We start from the raw sequence: 20,645 nt of genomic DNA on the forward strand, positions 1-20,645 counted from the left end.
AGTGTACCTGGTTCGACCCCCCCCGTCCCCAACCTATCGTGCGAGCGGCTCGCGAGGGATCAGTAAAGAGACACAGTCTGTTGAAGACGACTCAATTGTTTTATTAATTGTCTTGTGGGGAGGAGGGGGGGGGGAGGTAGGGAAATCTCTCCCTCTGTTGTCTCACCGTACTGCCAGGGGAAAGAGACAACTCAGGCACAGGAAACAAGATGGCGTTGCTGGAAGCCGGGCCTGGTGGTCACTTTGGACTTGACCAGCTGCGGGGCGTCAGACCGCCCCAGTGAACCCGCTCCCCCGGCTGTCTTTGGGGTTGCAGTGCAGGGCTCGTCAATAGTGTCGTAGACGGGTGTCCGTCCACCTTCCCAAATTCTCCCCCCCCAGTCCCGCCCCGACAAACACCCCTTGACTGCTCCGGGATGTGCCCTAACCATATTACTAACCTATCCATATATATTTCTCCTTTATCTATAAAACCAGTGATATTTTGTTCTGCAGCTCAACAGTCCAATTCGGAAGGGATTTCCATCTTGTACGGTGTTGGGGACCCCGAGAGTCGTTCTCCCCGTCCCCCCCCTCCCCCCCTCCCACACCCAAACCGTACCCCTCCTCCCACCCCACTTCCTCCCCATCTCAGGGGCGAGCGGGACTGAGGCGCCATCTTAACGAGGGATGCGGGAGCTCCCAGACAGCCTCTCCCGCCACCAGTCCCGTTTCTCGGGGCACGTCCTGCCCCCTCCTTCGCCAAGGTTGGGGGGGGGGGTGAACAGAGGCTGGAGAGTGTGGCAGAGGCTCCCTCGTGCTCCCTTGGCGGCGCAGGCCGTGGAGGCTGACGAGGACAACGTCCGAAGGCCCCATGCTTGGTGGCACAGCCGTCTAGCCTCTTCGCGCACGACCTGGCGTCACGTTCTGGCCCCCCCCCCTTCTCTTCGAAGAGGATCGTCCTTGGCTTCGTTTTCATCTGAGGGCAGAAGGACCGGGGACCCGGCCGAATGTTGTACAATACAGAGAGCAAGAGTGCTCGCGCCTGTTTGGCCAAAGCAACTTGGGCTTCATGCCCACGCTCCCGGGGTGCAAGGGCTCCACCTTGGCTCCGTTACACCACCCTCCCACCCCAGGCTACATCCACACATATCGGCAGCCTATTCCTCTGCGCTGCTGACGGTGCTAAGGATTCTGGTCTTGAGGAGCTAGATCGCTGCGCGGGCCGATCCCTGTGCTCCGCCACCAGTGGCGACTCACACGGGGGGGGCTGCGTTTCCCAGCTCCCTCGAGCCGGGTGCTGGGGGGGGAGGGTGCCCTGGTCACGCCACATTCCCTCCTCCTCCCCTGCACTGCCCCACCGCCCATCCCGGGTCAAGCTGGCGAATTGTTCCGGCAGAGGGGGGGGCGACCTGCGGAAGCGTAACGTCTCCCTGCCCAACCCATCGCCCTGTACCCGGCGCCATTTTCCACCCCCAACCCCCACTTCCCCCTTAATCCCTGCCCTTCCAAAATTCAGTATTGGCCTTTCGCACCCCTCTAAACCCTCCCTGTGTCCCCCCCCCCCCCCCCCTCCCCTGCTCTCTTCTCCCCCCCCCCCTCCCAGAAACATCGAACAACATTCCCAAGGCCTAAGATCTAGGTGGTGGGCGGGAGTGTTTAATTGACATTCGTTGAAAGCCCACGGGTGGGTTCCAGCTCGCACGGTGACCCCCCCTGGCCCCCCGCCCCCCCCCCCCCCCCTCCCCCCCTTCCCATCCCCAGCCCTCCCCAGGCCCCCTTAAGGCCTACCCAAGCTAGAATCGGAGGCCTTGCCAACACGACCATCTTACCCCTCGAGACCCAGCTCGGGGGGGGGGGGGGGGGGGGGGAGGGAGAGGGCGCCCGGCCACACTCACCGTGTGCCAATCACCAGTCTCCTCCCTCGTAAATTGTCCCCTTTCCTGTGCAGGAACGGTCAGTGCAGCAACAAGAGTGGAGCGAGGGAGGGACAGAGTGAGGTAGGGCGAGGCTACAACCCACTTTGACGCACTGGTGGGCCTGAAACGACGGAGGACGTTGGAGGTCTATATCAAACGATCCTTCAGGTGATTATTTCTAAGATTACCCTATTGAGAGAAAAGCAGAAATTGGAAAGATTTGGAAATTTGTTCATACCTGCCAGTTACTCGTCTAAAAGATCAGACATAAAACTCCCTCTACACTGTCCCCATCAAACACTCCCAGGACAGGTACAGCACGGGGTTAGATACAGAGTAAAGCTCCCTCTACACTGTCCCCATCAAACACTCCCAGGACAGGTACAGCACGGGGTTAGATACAGAGTAAAGCTCCCTCTACACTGTCCCCATCAAACACTCCCAGGACAGGTACAGCACGGGGTTAGATACAGAGTAAAGCTCCCTCTACACTGTCCCCATCAAACACTCCCAGGACAGGTACAGCACGGGGTTAGATACAGAGTAAAGCTCCCTCTACACTGTCCCCATCAAACACTCCCAGGACAGGTACAGCACGGGGTTAGATACAGAGTAAAGCTCCCTCTACACTGTCCCCATCAAACACTCCCAGGACAGGTACCGCACGGGGTTAGATACAGAGTAAAGCTCCCTCTACACTGTCCCCATCAAACACTCCCAGGACAGGTACAGCACGGGGTTAGATACAGAGTAAAGCTCCCTCTACACTGTCCCCATCAAACACTCCCAGGACAGGTACAGCACGGGGTTAGATACAGAGTAAAGCTCCCTCTACACTGTCCCCATCAAACACTCCCAGGACAGGCACAGCACGGGGTTAGATACAGAGTAAAGCTCCCTCTACACTGTCCCCATCAAACACTCCCAGGACAGGTATAGCACGGGGTTAGATACAGAGTAAAGCTCCCTCTACACTGTCCCCATCAAACACTCCCAGGACAGGTACAGCACGGGGTTAGATACAGAGTAAAGCTCCCCCTACACTGTCCCCATCAAACACTCCCAGGACAGGTACAGCACGGGGTTAGATACAGAGTAAATCTCCCTCTACACTGTCCCCATCAAACACTCCCAGGACAGAGACAGCACGGGGTTAGATACAGAGTAAAGCTCCCTCTACACTGTCCCTATCAAACACTCCCAGGACAGGTACAGCACGGGGTTAGATACAGAGTAAAGCTCCCTCTACACTGTCCCCATCAAACACTCCCAGGACAGGCACAGCACGGGGTTAGATACAGAGTAAAGCTCCCTCTACACTGTCCCCATCAAACACTCCCAGGACAGGTACAGCACGGGGTTAGATACAAAGTAAAGCTCCCTCTACACTGTCCCCATCAAACACTCCCAGGACAGGTACAGCACGATTTAAACTTCAAATACAAGTATTTGGCCACAATTTGAAGATGCTCTGAGTAATTGTGCTCATGAAAGTTTCTTTGGGGCCAGCAGGGTGGCGCAGTGGCTAGCACTGGGACAGCAGCGCCGAGGTCCCAGGTTCGATCCCGGCTCTGGGTCACTGTCCGTGTGGAGTTTGCACGTTCTCCCCGTGTCTGCGTGGGCTTCACACCCACAACCCAAAGATGTGCAGGCTCGGCGGATTGGCCAAGCTAAATTGCCTCTTGGGGGGGGGGGGTGGGGGGGGCGGGAAAAGAATTGGGTAATCTAAAATTAAAGAAAAAATGAAACTTTGATTGCTGTAAAAGCCCACCTGGTTCATTCTTCCGGGAGATCTGCCAGCCTTGCATGGTTGGGTCTGCACCCGACTCCGCACCCCACCCAGCAATACGGCTGAGAAAACACGGGGGATAAAAGCTGGCTTCACCAGCCGTTATACCCCGGGGCAGATTTAACGGTTAGCGCACCCTGCCGGGAATGTAGCTGCTGTCTCGGACCTATTATCTCAAGAAGCTGCCTTGTGCGTGACGTGAGACCCTCGGCCGACCCCATCCGTCACCCCTCACCCCTATTTCAACTACTCCCGGATACCACCTCCCCGCTATAACCCCCACCCCTGGATATCTCCTCCCACCCTGGATATCACTCCCACAAGAAACAAAATCTCGGCCTCAGGAACCCAAATCAAATCTAGGCCACAAGAAACCAAACTCGGGTCTAGGTCGACAGAAACAAAATCAAATCTAGGCCTGAAGGTACCAAAATCAAATCTAGGCTCAAGAAGCAAAATCAGATCAAGGCGTCAAGAACCAAAATTATCTGTAGGTCTCAAAAAAAAAAAAAAAAAATCCAGGCGACTAGAGCCAAAATAAAATTTAGATTTTCAAGATCCAAAGTCAAATCTAGGCCTCAAGAGTCAAAATTAAATCTAGGCCTCGAGTCATAATTAAATCTAGGCCTGAAGAGGTAAATTAAATCTAGGCCTCGAGTCAAAATTAAATCTAGGCCTGAAGAGGTAAATTAAATCTAGGCCTCGAGTCAAAATTAAATCCAGGGGTCAAGAGTCAAAATGAAATCTAGGCCTCGAGTCAAAATTAAATCTAAGCCTCGAGTCAAAATTAAATCTAGGCCTGAAGAGGTAAATTAAATCTGGGCCTTGAGTCAAAATTAAATGTAGGCCTCGAGTCAAAATTAAATCTAGGCCTGAAGAGGTAAATTAAATCTGGGCCTTGAGTCAAAATTAAATCTAGGCCTCGAGTCAAAATTAAATCCGGGGTCAAGAGTCAAAATGAAATCTAGGCCTCGAGTCAAAATTAAATCTAAGCCTCGAGTCAAAATTAAATCTAGGCCTTGAGTCAAAATTAAATCTAGGCCTCAGGAAATATAAATCAACTCTAGGCCTCAAGTTACCAAATTTCAACAAATTTGAGGAAAATGAGGAAGGATAAAGCAGGTGGGCGAAACGCACACCCTTCTTATCCTGCCCCTCAAGTGCTGATGGCGCAGCCTTACCCGTTCCTACACTGATTGGCTGCCCTTGGCCTGACGTACCTGACTCTGTATCCGGTTCATCCCCCGGAACCAGAGGATCTGGCCATGGCGCAGCTCGACCTCGGCGTGGTCGATCTCTTCCTCCTCGGCCAGCTCATCTTCGGGGATGTCATCCTTTTCGGTCCCGAGTCCCGCCTCCATCAGAAATTTGAGCTGGTTGGTGGGAATGGCGGTGATGAACTGGGTGGAGGGAGAGAGAGAGAGAGAAGAGGGGGAGAGGGTTAGCGGGCGAGGAGAATGTTAAGTGGGGTCGGGAAGAACGTTAACGACACAACATCCACGACAAGGCACCCGAGGCGTACATGGGGCGGAGGAGGGCATAAATAAGAAAGGATGGAAAACTGGGAGAAATAGAGAGACAAAGGGAGAGACAGACATGGCAGGAGAGCGACAGGCAGAGGGACAGACACAGAAATACACAGAAAGACAGAAACGAGGAAGAGATGGAGAGAGAGAGAGAATGACAGATGGGAAGAGACAGCACGACGGAGAGGGAGTGGGACAGTGAGGGAGAGTTAGCGATATATATAGAGAGAGAAAGAGGGGGACAGGCAGAAAGGGTGGGAGAGCAGAGGACTATCAGAGAGAGGGAGGGAGAAAGAGAGAAAGGAAGAGAGGCTGAAAAAGGGAGAAGCGGAAGAGGGAGAAAGAGAGAACGCTGGAGAGGGAGACAGAAAGTGAGGAGAGAGAGAGAGAGGGAGAAATGGTGACAGGCAGAGGGGGAGAAAGAGACAGAGAGAGAAATAGAAAGGGAAAATAGAGGGAGAGAGAGACAGACAGGGAAAGAGAGGGAGAAAGAGAGAGTGACAGATGGTCAGTGAGAGAAAGAAAAGGATGAGAGGCAGAAATAGAGATAGGTAAATAAGAGAGCGATAGATGGGGAGAGAAAGAAACAGGTTGAAGTGACAGAGAGATGAAGGGAGAAATACAAAGAGATGGAGGGAGGGAGAGAGACAGAGTATCACACAGAATAATACAGCACAGAAGAGGCCCGACAGGGCGGCGCTCCCTCAGTACTGACCCTCCGACAGTGCGGCGCTCCCTCAGCACTGACCCTCCGACAGTGCGGCGCTCCCTCAGCACTGACCCTCCGACAGTGCAGCGCTCCCTCAGTACTGACCCTCCGACAGTGCGGCGCTCCCTCAGCACTGACCCTCCGACAGTGCGGCGCTCCCTCAGCACTGACCCTCCGACAGTGCGGTGCTCCCTCAGTACTGACCCTCCGACAGTGCGGTGCTCCCTCAGCACTGACCCTCCGACAGTGCGGCGCTCCCTCAGCACTGACCCTCCGACAGTGCGGTGCTCCCTCAGCACTGACCCTCCGACAGTGCGGCGCTCCCTCAGCACTGACCCTACGACAGTGCGGCGCTCTCTCAGTACTGACCCTTCGACAGTGCGACGCTCCCTCAGCACTGACCCTCCGACAGTGCGGTGCTCCCTCAGGACTGACCCTCCGACAGTGCGGCGCTCCCTCAGCACTGACCCTCCGACAGTGCGGCGCTCCCTCAGCACTGACCCTCCCACAGTGCGGCACTCCCTCAGTACTGACCCTCTCGCAGTGCGGCACTCCCTCAGTACTGACCCTCTGACAGTGCGGCGCTCCCTCAGCACTGACCCTCCGACAGTGCGGCACTCCCTCAGCACTGACACTCCGACAGTGCGGCACTCCCTCAGCACTGACCCTCCGACAGTGCGGCGCTCCCTCAGCACTGACCCTCTGACAGTACGGCACTCCCTCAGCACTGACCCTCCGACAGTACGGCACTCCCTCAGTACTGACCCTCCGACAGTGTGGCGCTCCCTCAGCACTGACCCTCTGACAGTGCGGCGCTCCCTCAGCACTGACCCTCTGACAGTGCGGCGCTCCCTCAGCACTGACCCTCCGACAGTGCAGCGCTCCATCAGCACTGACCCTGTGACAGTGTGGCGCCCCTCAGCACTGACCCTCCCACAGTGCGGAGCTCCCTCAGCACTGACCCTCCGACAGTGCAGCGCTCCCTCAGTACTGACCCTCCGACAGTGCGGCGCTCCCTCAGCACTGACCCTACGACAGTGCGGCGCTCTCTCAGTCCTGACCCTTCGACAGTGCGGCGCTCCCTCAGCACTGACCCTCCGACAGTGCGGTGCTCCCTCAGGACTGACCCTCCGACAGTGCGGCGCTCCCTCAGCACTGACCCTCCGACAGTGCGGCGCTCCCTCAGCACTGACCCTCCCACAGTGCGGCACTCCCTCAGTACTGACCCTCTCGCAGTGCGGCACTCCCTCAGTACTGACCCTCTGACAGTGCGGCGCTCCCTCAGCACTGACCCTCCGACAGTGCGGCACTCCCTCAGCACTGACACTCCGACAGTGCGGCACTCCCTCAGCACTGACCCTCCGACAGTGCGGCGCTCCCTCAGCACTGACCCTCTGACAGTACGGCACTCCCTCAGCACTGACCCTCCGACAGTACGGCACTCCCTCAGTACTGACCCTCCGACAGTGTGGCGCTCCCTCAGCACTGACCCTCTGACAGTGCGGCGCTCCCTCAGCACTGACCCTCTGACAGTGCGGCGCTCCCTCAGCACTGACCCTCCGACAGTGCAGCGCTCCATCAGCACTGACCCTGTGACAGTGTGGCGCCCCCTCAGCACTGACCCTCCGACAGTGCGGCGCTCCCTCAGCACTGACCCTCCCACAGTGCGGAGCTCCCTCAGCACTGACCCTCCGACAGTGCGGCGCTCCCTCAGCACTGACCCCCCGACAGTGCGGCGCTCCCTCAGCACTGACCCACCCACAGTGCGGCACTCCCTCAGTACTGACCCCCCGACAGTGCGGCATTCCCTCAGCACTGACCCTCCGACAGTGCAGTGCTCCCTCAGCACTGACCCTCTGACAGTGCGGCGCTCCCTCAGTACTGACCCTCTGACAGTGCGGCGCTCCCTCAGCACTGACCCTCCGACAGTGCGGCGCTCCCTCAGCACTGACCCTCCGACAGTGCGGCGCTCCCTCAGTACTGACCCTCTGACAGTGCGGCGCTCCCTCAGCACTGACCCTCCGACAGTGCGGCGCTCCCTCAGAACTGACACTTCGTCAGTGCGGCGCTCCCTCAGCACTGACCCTCCCGACAGTGCGGCGCTCCCTCAGCACTGACCCTCCGACAATGCGGCGCTCTCTCAGCACTGACCCTCCGACAATGCGGCGCTCTCTCAGCACTGACCCTCCCACAGTGCGGCGCTCCCTCAGCACTGACCCTCCGACAGTGCGGCGCTCCCTCAGCACTGACCCTCCAACAGTGCAGCACTCCCTCAGCACTGACCCTCCGACAGTGCGGCGCTCCCTCAGCACTGACCCTCCAACAGTGCGGCGCTCCCTCAGCACTGACCCTCCGACAGTGCGGCGCTCCCTCAGCACTGACCCTCCGACAGTGCGTTGCTCCCTCAGCACTGACCCTCCGACAGTGCGGCGCTCCCTCAGCACTGACCCTCCCACAGTGCGTTGCTCCCTCAGCACTGACCCTCCGACAGTGCGGCGCTCCCTCAGCACTGACCCTCTGACAGTGCGGCGCTCCCTCAGCAGTGACCCTCCGACAGTGCGGCGCTCCCTCAGCATTGACCCTCTGACAGTGCGGGGCTCCCTCAGCACTGACCCTCCGACAGTGCGGCGCTCCCTCAGCACTGACCCTCTGACAGTGCGTTGCTCCCTCAGCACTGACCCTCCGACAGTGCGGCGCTCCCTCAGCACTGACCCTCTGACAGTGCGGCGCTCCCTCAGCAGTGACCCTCCGACAGTGCGGCGCTCCCTCAGCACTGACCCTCTGACAGTGCGGTGCTCCCTCAGCACTGACCCTCTGACAGTGCGGGGCTCCCTCAGCACTGACCCTCTGACAGTGCGGCGCTCCCTCAGCACTGACCCTCTGACAGTGCGGCTCTCCCTCAGCACTGACCCTCTGACAGTGCGGCGCTCCCTCAGCACTGACCCTCCGACAGTGCGGTGCTCCCTCAGTACTGATCCTCCGACAGTGCGGCGCTCCCTCAGCACTGACCCTCTGACAGTGCGGCACTCCCTCCGCACTGACCCTCCGACAGTGCGGTGCTCCCTCAGCACTGACCCTCTGACAGTGCGGCGCTCCCTCAGCACTGACCCTCCGACAGTGCGGTGCTCCCTCAGCACTGACCCTCTGACAGTGCGGCGCTCCCTCAGCACTGACCCTCCGACAGTGCGGTGCTCCCTCAGCACTGACCCTCCGACAGTGCGGTGCTCCCTCAGCACTGACCCTCTGACAGTGCGGCGCTCCCTCAGCAGTGACCCTCCGACAGTGCGGCGCTCCCTCAGCACTGACCCTCCGACAGTGCGGCGCTCCCTCAGCACTGACCCTCTGACAGTGCGGCGCTCCCTCAGCACTGACCCTCCGACAGTGCAGCGCTCCCTCAGCACTGACCCTCCGACAGTGCGGCACTCCCTCAGCACTGACCCTCCGACAGTGCGGCGCTCCCTCAGCGCTGACCCTCCGACAGTGCGGCACTCCCTCAGCACTGACCCTCTGACAGTGCGGCGCTCCCTCAGCACTGACCCTCTGACAGTGCGGGGCTCCCTCAGCACTGACCCTCCGACAGTGCGGCGCTCCCTCAGCACTGACCCTCCGACAGTGCAGCGCTCCCTCAGCACTGACCCTCCGACAGTGCGGCGCTCCCTCAGCACTGACCCTCCGACAGTGCAGCGCTCCCTCAGCACTGACCCTCCGACAGTGCGGCGCTCCCTCAGCACTGACCCTCAGACAGTGCGGCGCTCCCTCAGCACTGACCCTCCGACAGTGCGGCGCTCCCTCAGCACTGACCCTCAGACAGTGCGGCGCTCCCTCAGCACTGACCCTCCAACAGTGCGGCGCTCCCTCAGCACTGACCCTCCCACAGTGCGGCGCTCCCTCAGCACTGACCCTCCAACAGTGCGGCGCTCCCTCAGCACTGACCCTCAGACAGTGCGGCGCTCCCTCAGCACTGACCCTCAGACAGTGCGGCACTCCCTCAGCACTGGTGCTGAAAACAATTGTTGTTTAAAGAGCAGCAAAGGGCAATGAGGAGATCAGATGTACTCACTTGGCCCCAGAGGAGCTCTCCAAAGCCGAACACAAGACACCAGAGCCACTGCTCGATATTGAGTGACGCACAGTTGAACGGTCTCCCACCAAACTCTACGATGATGACCTAAATGGGGTGGAGTAAAAAGTCTAAATTGTGGGGAATACTCAAAAACTGCATCAGTCACATGATTGTATCTATCTGCTGGGGACTGCTCGGCGTGTTGTCCTTATGATCCATCGATGTCAGGACCCCTCTGTTTAAACCTTGCCTTCCCTGTGTAATCCCTTTTTACGAGCCCTCGGCGCCGTAGTCTCAGTGCTAACCACTGCGCCACCGTGCCGCCTTAGGCCCTAAGTTCTATTTGAACTGGGTTGAGGACCCCCCCCCCCCCCCCCCTCAGTGCAGTGCGCTATGTGGCATCGTTCATTGAGGTCACGTTTTTATCGACTTGGTGAGCAGCCAATCAGTTCTTTTGAAATCCCGGGACGTGTGTGGTTTTTAACTGTTGATTGGAAGGGAGCTTCAGAAGATTCTGGAAGAAGGAGAGCCGACTCCATTCTGACGTCGGTTCTGTTTTAGCCCAGGAGGGGGCAGGTGGGGACTCTATCAGCATCGGCTGGCGATTAAACCATTCCCCAGCCAGGCCCATGAAAGGTTCACCTCTGTTTGAAAGGCAGAGTGCTGGTAGCTCTGCCTCCTGATAACTCTTAAGATCGAGAAGGAAAGGCCTTTACCTTTCTCCGCAGCCAATAAACCAGCACAAAGGCCAGGCAAGTGGTTGAGAGACGGAGTGGCCAGAGAACCTGTTTAAGCTGGCACTTTTCCAGGAGACACATCCGGAGTGAGACTCATCCAGAGTGGGGGATTGAAACTTGGTAATTTGGTGCAGTGAGGTAAATCAGCAAAGGTAAGTGGAAAATCTAATTCTGCTGTTTTTCAGTTAAAAGTGCAGTGTGGAGCTTAGTGTCTGATTGGTTGAATCTGCCCCCACCCTAATTGCTGAGAGGCAGTTATCTGTCAATCACCTGAGGCCTGTTTAGGGGCACATTGTATTCTTCTCTTTGAAGTTAAGGTATTTTTTGAGTCATCGGTTAGCTGAGGTCTGTATAAAAGACAGACAGACAGCGCACACAGTAAGCTAGCACTTTTCCAGGAGACACATCCGGAGTGAGACTCATCCAGAGTGGGGGATTGAAACTTGGTAATTTGGTACAGTGAGGTAATTCGGTGCAGAGTGTGAGGAGGTGCTTTTTAACCCTGGTAAGTGACTGGTAAGTAGTCTCTCTTTTTCTTTTCAGCGTCTAATTTATTTATTTTTATTTTGAAATTCTAGTTTAAGTTTACCAAGGGTTTAAGACATGGCAGGAGATCCCAGACCCGTGTCATGCTCCTCGTGTGCGATGTGGGAGCTCAGGGACACGTCCACTGTCCCTGGCTCCTTCACGTGCAAGAAGTGTGTTCAGTTGCAGCTCCTGTTAGACCGCTTGACGGCTCTGGAGCTGCGGATGGACTCACTTTGGAGCATCCGCGATGCTGAGGAGGTCATGGATAGCACGTTTAGCGAGTTGGTCACACCGCAGGTGAAGCTTACTGAGGGAGATAGAAAATGGGTGACCAAAAGAAAGAGCAAGAGTAGGAAGGCAGTGCAGGTGTCCCCTGCGGTCATCTCCCTCCAAAACAGATATACCGCTTTGGATGCTGTTGAGGGAGATGGCTCACCAGGGGAAGGCAGCAGCAGCCAGGTTCATGGCACCGTGGCTGGCTCTGCTGCACAGCAGGGCAGGAAGAAAAATGGCAGGGCTATAGTGATAGGGGACTCGATCGTAAGGGGAATAGACAGGCGGTTCTGTGGACGCAATCGAGACTCCAGGATGGTATGTTGCCTCCCTGGTGCAAGGGTCAAGGGTGTCTCGGAGCGGCTGCAGGACATTCTGGGGGGAGAGAGGGTGAACAGCCAGCTGTCGTGGTGCACATAGGCACCAATGATATAGGTAAAACACGGGATGAGGTCCTACAAGCGGAATTCAGGGAGTTAGGAGTTAAACTAAAAAGTAGGACCTCAAAGGTAGTAATCTCAGGATTGCTACCAGTGCCACGAGCTAGTCAGAGTAGGAATGTCAGGATAGATAGGATGAATGCGTGGCTCGAGAGATGGTGCAAGAAGGAGGGATTCAAATTCCTGGGGCATTGGGACAGGTTCTGGGGGAGGTGGGACCAGTACAAACCGGACGGTCTGCACCTGGGCAGGACTGGAACCGATGTCCTAGGAGGGGTGTTTTCTAGAGCTGTTGGGGAGGGTTTAAGCTAATGTGGCAGGGGGAGGGAACCGATGCAGGAAGTTGGAAGGTAGTAAAACAGGGACAGAAGCAAAAGGAAGTAAGGGGAAAAGTGCAAGGCAGAGAAGACAGTCAAAAATCTAAAAGGCCGACAGTACAAGGTACAGTGACTGAGGGGAGCTCAGTGAATAGGCCCAGTAATAACAAAAGGAATAAAACTGGAGATGTTAAGATTCAAAACAGAGGTAAAAAAACCAACATAAGCGTACTTTACCTGAATGCTCGTAGTATTCGGAATAAAGTAAATGAGTTGATGGCACAAATCATCGTAAATGACTATGATTTAGTGGCCATTACTGAAACATGGTTAAAGGATGGTCACGACTGGGAGTTAAATATCCGAGGGTATCAAACTATTCAGAAGGACAGAGTGGATGGTAAGGGAGGTGGTGTTGCTCTGTTATTTAAGGATGACATCCGGGCAATGTTAAGGGATGACATTGGTGCTATGGAGGATAAGGTTGAATCCATTTGGGTGGAAATCAGGAATCGTAAGGCGAAAAAGTCACTGATAGGAGTAGTCTATCGGCCACCAAATAGTAACGTTATGGTGGGGCAGGCAATAAACAAAGAAATAACTGATGCATGTAGAAATGGTACAGCAGTTATCATGGGGGATTTTAATCTACATGTCGATTGGTTTAACCAGGTCGGTCAAGGCAACCTTGAGGAGGAGTTTATAGAATGTATCCACGATAGTTTCCTAGAATAGTATGTAATGGAACCTACGAGGGAACAAGCGGTCCTAGATCTTGTCCTGTGTAATGAGACAGGATTGATTCATGATCTCATAGTTAGGGATCCTCTCGGAAGGAACGATCACAATATGGTGGAATTTAAAATACAGATGGAGGGTGAGAAAGTAAAATCAAATACTAGTGTTTTGTGTTTAAACAAAGGAGATTACAAGGGGATGAGAGAAGAACTAGCTAAGGTAGACTGGGAGCTAAGACTTTATGGTGGAACAGTTGAGGAACAGTGGAGAACCTTCCAAGCGATTTTTCACAGTGCTCAGCAAAGATTTATACCAACAAAAAGGAAGGACGGAAGAAAGAGGGAAAATCGACCGTGGATATCTAAGGAAATAAGGGAGAGTATCAAATTGAAGGAAAAAGCATATAAAGTGGCAAAGATTGCTGGGAGATTAGAGGACTGGGAAATCTTGAGGGGGCAACAGAAAGCTACTAAAAAAGCTATAAAGAAGAGTAAGATAGAGTATGAGAGTAAACTTGCTCAGAATATAAAAACAGACAGTAAAAGTTTTTACAAATATATAAGACAAAAAAGAGTGGCTAAGGTAAATATTGGTCCTTTAGAGGATGAGAAGGGAGTTTTAATAATGGGAAATGAGGAAATGGCTGAGGAACTGAACAGGTTTTTTGGGTCGGTCTTCACAGTGGAAGACACAAATAACATGCCAGCGACTGATAGAAATGAGGCTATGACAGGTGAGGACCTTGAGAGGATTGTTATCACTAAGGAGGGAGTGATGGGCAAGCTAATGGGGCTAAAGGTAGACAAGTCTCCTGGCCCTGATGGAATGCATCCCAGAGTGCTAAAAGAGATGGCTAGGGAAATTGCAGATGCACTAGTGATAATTTACCGAAATTCACTAGACTCTGGGGTGGTTCCGGTGGATTGGAAATTAGCAAACGTGACGCCACTGTTTAAAAAAGGAGGTAGGCAGAAAGCAGGAAATTATAGGCCAGTGAGCTTAACTTCGGTAGTAGGGAAGATGCTGGAATCTATCATCAAGGAAGAAATTGCGAGGCATCTGGATAGAAATTGCCCCATTGGGCAGACGCAGCATGGGTTCGTAAAAGGCAGGTCATGCCTAACTAATTTAGTGGAATTTTTTGAGGACATTACCAGTGCAGTAGATAACGGGGAGCCGATGGATGTGGTATATCTGGATTTCCAGAAAGCCTTTGACAAGGTGCCACACAAAAGGTTGCTGCATAAGATAAAGATGCATGGCATTAAGGGTAAAGTAGTAGCATGGATAGAGGATTGGTTAATTAATAGAAAGCAAAGAGTTGGGATAAATGGGTGTTTCTCTGGTTGGCAATCAGTAGCTAGTGGTGTCCCTCAGGGATCCGTGTTGGGCCCACAATTGTTCACAATTTACATAGATGATTTGGAGTTGGGGACCAAGGGCAATGTGTCCAAGTTTGCAGATGATACTAAGTTGAGTGGTAAAGCGAAAAGTGCAGAGGATACTGGAAGTCTGCAGAGGGATTTGGATAGGTTAAGTGAATGGGCTCGGGTCTGGCAGATGGAATATAATGTTGACAAATGTGAGGTTATCCATTTTGGTAGGAATAACAGCAAACGGGATTATTATTTAAACGATAAAATATTAAAGCATGCCGCTGTTCAGAGAGACTTGGGTGTGCTAGTGCATGAGTCACAGAAGGTTGGTTTACAAGTGCAACAGGTGATTAAGAAGGCAAATGGAATTTTGTCCTTCATTGCTAGAGGGATGGAGTTTAAGACTAGGGAGGTTATGTTGCAATTGTATAAGGTGTTAGTGCGGCCACACCTGGAGTATTGTGTTCAGTTTTGGTCTCCTTACTTGAGAAAGGACGTACTGGCGCTGGAGGGTGTGCAGAGGAGATTCACAAGGTTAATCCCAGAGCTGAAGGGGTTGGATTATGAGGAGAGGTTGAGTAGACTGGGACTGTACTCGTTGGAATTTAGAAGGATGAGGGGGGATCTTATAGAACCATTTAAAATTATGAAGGGAATAGATAGGAGAGATGCGGGCACGTTGTTTCCACTGGCGGGTGACAGCAGAACTAGGGGGCATAGCCTCAAAATAAGGGGAAGTAGATTTAGGACTGAGTTTAGGAGGAACTTCTTCACCCAAAGGGTTGTGAATCTATGGAATTCCTTGCCCAGTGAAGCAGTTGAGGCTCCTTCATTACATGTTTTTAAGGTAAAGATAGATAGTTTTTTGAAGAATAAAGGGATTAAGGGTTATGGTGTTCGGGCCGGAAAGTGGAGCTGAGTCCACAAAAGATCAGCCATGATCTCATTGAATGGCGGAACAGGCTCGAGGGGCCAGATGGCCTACTCCTGCTCCTAGTTCTTATGTTCTTATGTAAACTCCCAGGCAGAGATCTTTAATTATTCTCAGTGAGGCTGGGAGCCAATCTGGTGGTGGTCAGTAAAGTGAAAGTGACTCACCAGAGCGAGTTATGCAGACTGCCCTGGGCAGCACGGTAGCACAAGTGGATAGCACTGTGGCTTCACAGCGCCAGGGTCCCAGGCTCGATTCCCCGCCGGGTCACTGTCTGTGCGGAGTCTGCACGTTCTCCCCGTGCCTGCGTGGGTTTCCTCCGGGTGATCCAATTTCCTCCCACAGTCCAAAGACGTGCAGGTTAAGTGGATTGGCCATGATAAAATTTCCCTTAGTGACCAAAAAGGTGAGGAGGGGTTATTGGGTTACGGGGATAGGGTGGAAGTGAGGGCTTAAGTGGGTCGGTGCAGACTCGATGGGCCAAATGGCCTCCTTCTGCACTGTATGTTCTATGTTCTATCGGAAGGCAGTAATCAGGAGAACCAGACTAACTAGTGATTTCAACACTCCGTGTCAGGAAGATACCTGACTACAAAGACTTCAACCTCAACAGCAACGATCCATCACATGCCCTTTTGAGTCCCATTATTTTGATCCTTTCCTACCCCCACTGTGTGTCTCTCTTGTGTCTATGTGGGTGGAGGGTGGGACGAGGTTAGGGGAATAATTAGATTATCAGACCGTTGTTCTATTATCATCATTACAAATTTATCTGATCTCTTGTTGGAAATAGACAGTTCTTTTACGTTTTACTGATAAATCTGGTGCCTACACTTCATTGGAGCAATGGAGGGTCACGAATCCCAAAAATGTTACACAAATCATTGGTTAATTCACTTATATTGGGACCCCGAGGCCTGCTGGGCTGGAATTGACCACATACTCGCCCAGGGTGTCATAACACTGAGGATTTGCAGCCCCAGAAACAATTTATTCAGCCCCACAGCTACATGTCGGTGTTCCTGGCTCACACCAGCCTTCACCTCCATACCCCACCTCCTTCATTTCTCCCTCGTGTTTATCCAGTTTCCACCCTCCCCCTTAAACACGATTCAGCTCAACCACTCCCCGTGGGAGCGAGTCCCACATTCTCCCCACTCCCCGTGGGAGCGAGTCCCACATTCTCCCCACTCCCCGTGGGAGCGAGTCCCACATTCTCCCCACTCCCCGTGGGAGCGAGTCCCACATTCCCCCACTCCCCGTGGGAGCGAGTCCCACATTCTCCCCACTCCCCGTGGGAGCGAGTCCCACATTCTCCCCACTCCCCGTGGGAGCGAGTTCCACGTTCTCCCCACTCCCCGTGGGAGCGAGTCCCACCTTCTCCCCACTCCCCGTGGGAGCGAGCCCCACATTCTCCCCACTCCCCGTGGGAGCGAGTCCCACATTCTCCCCACTCCCCCTGGGAGCGAGTCCCACATTCTCCCCACTCCCCGTGGGAGCGAGTCCCACATTCTCCCCACTCCCGAGGTAAAGACTTTTCCCCTGCGTTCACCCCATTATGAATGACCATTTATAGTGATGGCTCCCGGATCTGGTCTCTCCCCCCACAGACACACTCTCTCTCACACACACCCACTCATAGACAAACATTCACACACACACAAACACACAAAGACTCTCTTGCAATCTCTCCCTCGTGAAATGAAATGAAAATCGCTTATTGTCACGAGTAGGCTTTAAATGAAGTGACTGTGAAAAGCCCCTAGTCGCCACATTCCGGCGCCTGTTCGGGGAGGCTGGTACGGGAATTGAACCGTGCTGCTGGCCTGCCCTGGTCTGCTTTCAAAGCCAGCGATTTAGCCACAACCACACATACTCACACACATACCAAGTGGGATACGGAGACCGGAACTGTGCACAGTACTCCGAGTGGGATAGGGAGACTGAAATTGTGCACAGTATTGCAAGTGTGATACAGATATTGAAACTGTGCGCAGTATTCCAAGTGGGTTATAGGGACCGGAACTGTGCACAGTATTGCAAGTAGGATAGGGACACCGGAACTGTGCACAGTATTCCAAGTGGGATAGGGACACCGGAACTTTGCACAGTATTCCAAGTGGGATAGGGAGACCGGAACTGTGCACAGTATTGCAAGTAGGATAGGGACACCGGAACTTTGCACAGTATTCCAAGTGGGATAGGGACACCGGAACTTTGCACAGTATTCCAAGTGGGATAGGGAGACCGGAACTGTGCACAGTATTCCAAGTGGGATAGGGAGACCGGAACTGTGCACAGTATTCCAAGTGGGATAGGGAGACCGGAACTGTGCACAGTATTGCAAGTGGGATCTGGAGACCGGAACCCTGCAGCAATATTCCGACTGGGATAGAAGACTGGAACTGTGCACAGTATTACAAGTGGGATAGGGAGACAGAAAACCATGCACAGTATTGTGTTGCGACACCCTGGTCTAATTCACAGTCCGGTCCCACCCCATGTGCCCCGGAGACACAACAGAAGTGAATGAACCAATAATTATTTATTGAGAGTACCTTTAAGAAATGGGTGTTTATAAATGGGTGTGTATATAAATATCTGTAGTGAGAGTACCTTTAAGAAATGTGTGTTTATTACTGCAGTGATGTCAGAGAGTGGGTGGAGCTGGGCTGTCTGTCAGCTTTTTACTTTCATTTTAGCCTGTTTGCTGCAGGGTGTGTTTTAGTTTTGTTTTCAGTGTTGGAGCTGAAGCCAGACAGAGCAGGTGTACTGCTGTTCTCTCTGCCATCAAAAGACTATCTCTTGATCATTTAGTGAATTCAGAATTATAAATGTTTTCAGGAGTGACTTTAACCAAAAGTCACTTGATGTGCTTCTTTTAAAAAGGAAAGCTTAAAGGATTACTTAGTGTTGTATTCTTTGGGGGTTGTATTTGAATTAATGGTTGCTGAGATGTTCACTGTATGTTTTAAAAAGGTTAACTTGAGTTCATAGAATAAACATTGTTTTGCTTTAAAAAATACTTTTCCATTTCTGCTGTGCCGCACCTGTAGAGTGGGCCGTGTGCTCCCCATACCGCAATCTAGTAAAAGTTGTGGGTCAGGTGAACTCCATGATACACTTTGGGGTTCTCTAAACCCTGGCCCATAACGAGGATGAAAGAGTCTTTGCTTCAGACGATGGCGGCTTTCTTCGCAGTACGTTTGGGGGATCACAGTCCTTGCTGTGGAGGCTGTACTCACAATTTTCCGGGTGAGACAGAGTTCCTGTTTCGTCAGACCTTTCCCTCAGCTCATGGCCTGTCTCCAGGCCCGGTTTTTCAGGAACCCAACACGCAGAGGCTTATTGCAGAGAGAGAGGGAGAATTAGCTGGATCTTTTTTAAGGAGGCTTAGTCGTGGTTTCCGGGGAGGGTTTGATGGATCTTTACCTCCGCTGGTAGAATCAAAAGTGCCACTGAAATGGGAACGTCGTGGCTCTGAAGGAACATTCTGGAGGGATAATATCCAATCACGACCTGTTGCCGGGAGGCCCACAGCCTCTTGGCTCATTCGCCAGCCAAATCTATCAAACTGAGTCGCGGCCAATCTCTGTCATTGGTGCTGGTGGACTATATAAATCACCACACCCTTCTAGATCCTTCCGTCTGAATTAAGGGAGTTAGCACTGTTGCTTCACAGCGCCAGGGACCCGGGTTCGATTCCCGGTCTGGGTCACTGTCTGTGCGGAGTTCTCCCCGTGTCTGTGTGGGTTTCCTCCGGGTGCTCCGGTTTCCCCCCACAAGTCCCGAAAGACGTGCTTGTCAGGTGAATTGGACATTCTGAATTCTCCCTCTGTGTGACCCGAACAGGCGCCGGAATGTGGCGACTAGGGGCTTTTCACTGTAACCTCATTGCGGTGTTAATGTAAGCCTACTTGTGACAATAACGGTTATTATTAAAACTCTTTCTCTTTGGTTGCTATTTTCTCAAAAGCCCTAACAAGCGGTTTCCACTCCCCCCCTCCATCGCATTTTGGGAGGGCTTGTATAACTTTAAACGTATCACCACTGGGTTCCTTTCGAGGAGTAAGCCCCCCCCTCTACTTTCCGGCAGCTCCCAACTAATTTCTCGTGCCTTAAGCTGGGGTCTTTCTCAAATTCTAACCCTCATTTCCGTCTCCATTTCTTCTGCTGCATCTCGATTTCTATCGTTTTAACTCCATCTCGTGCGCTAACTGCAACCAAACTCTCTCGAGCTCAGAATCCCCACCAAAAAATGTCCCTGATGCTGCATCACTTCTGGGTTCACCTATGTACCCAAAGTTTTTGGCTCTTTCACTCTCTTTCTGTCTGTCTCTCTCTCCCTCTCTGTCTCTCTTTCTCTCTCTCTGTCTATCATAGAATCATAGAATTTACCTGCAGTAGGAGGCCATTCGGCCCATCGGGTCCACCCTGCCCCTTGGAAAGAGCACCCCACCCAAAGCTCACACCACCCTATCCACATAACCCAGTAACCTCACCTAACCTTTTGGACACTAATGGCAATTTAGCATGGCCAATCCACCTAAATCTGCACACCTTTGGACTGTGGGAGGAAACCGGAGCACCCGGAGGAAACCCACGCACACACGGGGAGAACGTGCAGACTCCGCACAGACAGTGACCCAGCGGGGAATTGAACCTGGGACCCTGGAGCTGTGAAGCAATTGTGCTAACCACTGTGCTACCATGCTGACTGTCGTAATTGATAGTGCATCAACCCTCTCTCTCTGTCTCTCTCTCTCTCTGCCTCTCTCTCTGCTCTCTCTGTCTTACCCTCTGTCTCTACCTCTCTCTGTGTCTCTCTCTGTTGTGCTCTGTCTCGCTCTCTGTCTCTGTCTCACTCACCCTGTCTCTTCCTGCCTCTGTCTCTGTGTCTCTCTCTGTCTCACCATCTCTCTGTGTCTCCCTCTCGCACCATCTCTCTGTGTCTCCCTCTCTCTCTGTCTCTCCCTCTGTCTGTCTGTCTCTCTCTCTCTGTCTCACTCTCTCTGTCTCACTCTCTCTCTCTGTCTCACTCTCTCTCTCTGCCTCTCTCTCTCCCTTTGTCTCACCCTCTCTCTGTCTCTCTCTCTCTCTGCCTCTCTCTCTCTGTCTCTCCCTTTGTCTCACCCTCTCTCTGTCTCTCTCTCTCTCTGTCTCTGTTTCTTTCTCTCTCTGTCTCACTCTCTCTCTGTCTCACTCTCTCTCTCTGTCTCACTCTCTCTCTCTGTCTCACTCTCTCTCTCTGTCTCACTCTCTCTCTCTGTCTCACTCTCTCTCTCTGTCTCACTTTCTCTCTCTGTCTCACTCTCTCTCT

The 20,645-nt window shown here is 53.3% G+C and overlaps 1 protein-coding gene across 1 annotated transcript in view; it reads right to left on the bottom strand.

The window, feature by feature from the left end:
- Positions 1–1,777: 1,777 nt before the first annotated feature.
- LOC119961392 (plasma membrane calcium-transporting ATPase 3-like) overlaps positions 1,778–20,645 on the bottom strand; it is a 23,146-nt gene continuing 4,278 nt past the window's right edge. The window contains exons 2-4 of the mRNA XM_038788781.1: positions 9,983–10,090; positions 4,908–5,087; positions 1,778–2,087 (exon numbers count right to left, since the gene is read on the bottom strand). Coding sequence (XP_038644709.1) covers positions 2,046–2,087; positions 4,908–5,087; positions 9,983–10,090 — 330 coding nt within the window. The 3' untranslated portion in view covers positions 1,778–2,045. The remainder of the gene's footprint in view (positions 2,088–4,907; positions 5,088–9,982; positions 10,091–20,645) is intronic.

This window comes from Scyliorhinus canicula, unplaced genomic scaffold (assembly GCF_902713615.1).
Source record: "Scyliorhinus canicula unplaced genomic scaffold, sScyCan1.1, whole genome shotgun sequence".
NCBI lineage: Eukaryota > Metazoa > Chordata > Chondrichthyes > Carcharhiniformes > Scyliorhinidae > Scyliorhinus > Scyliorhinus canicula.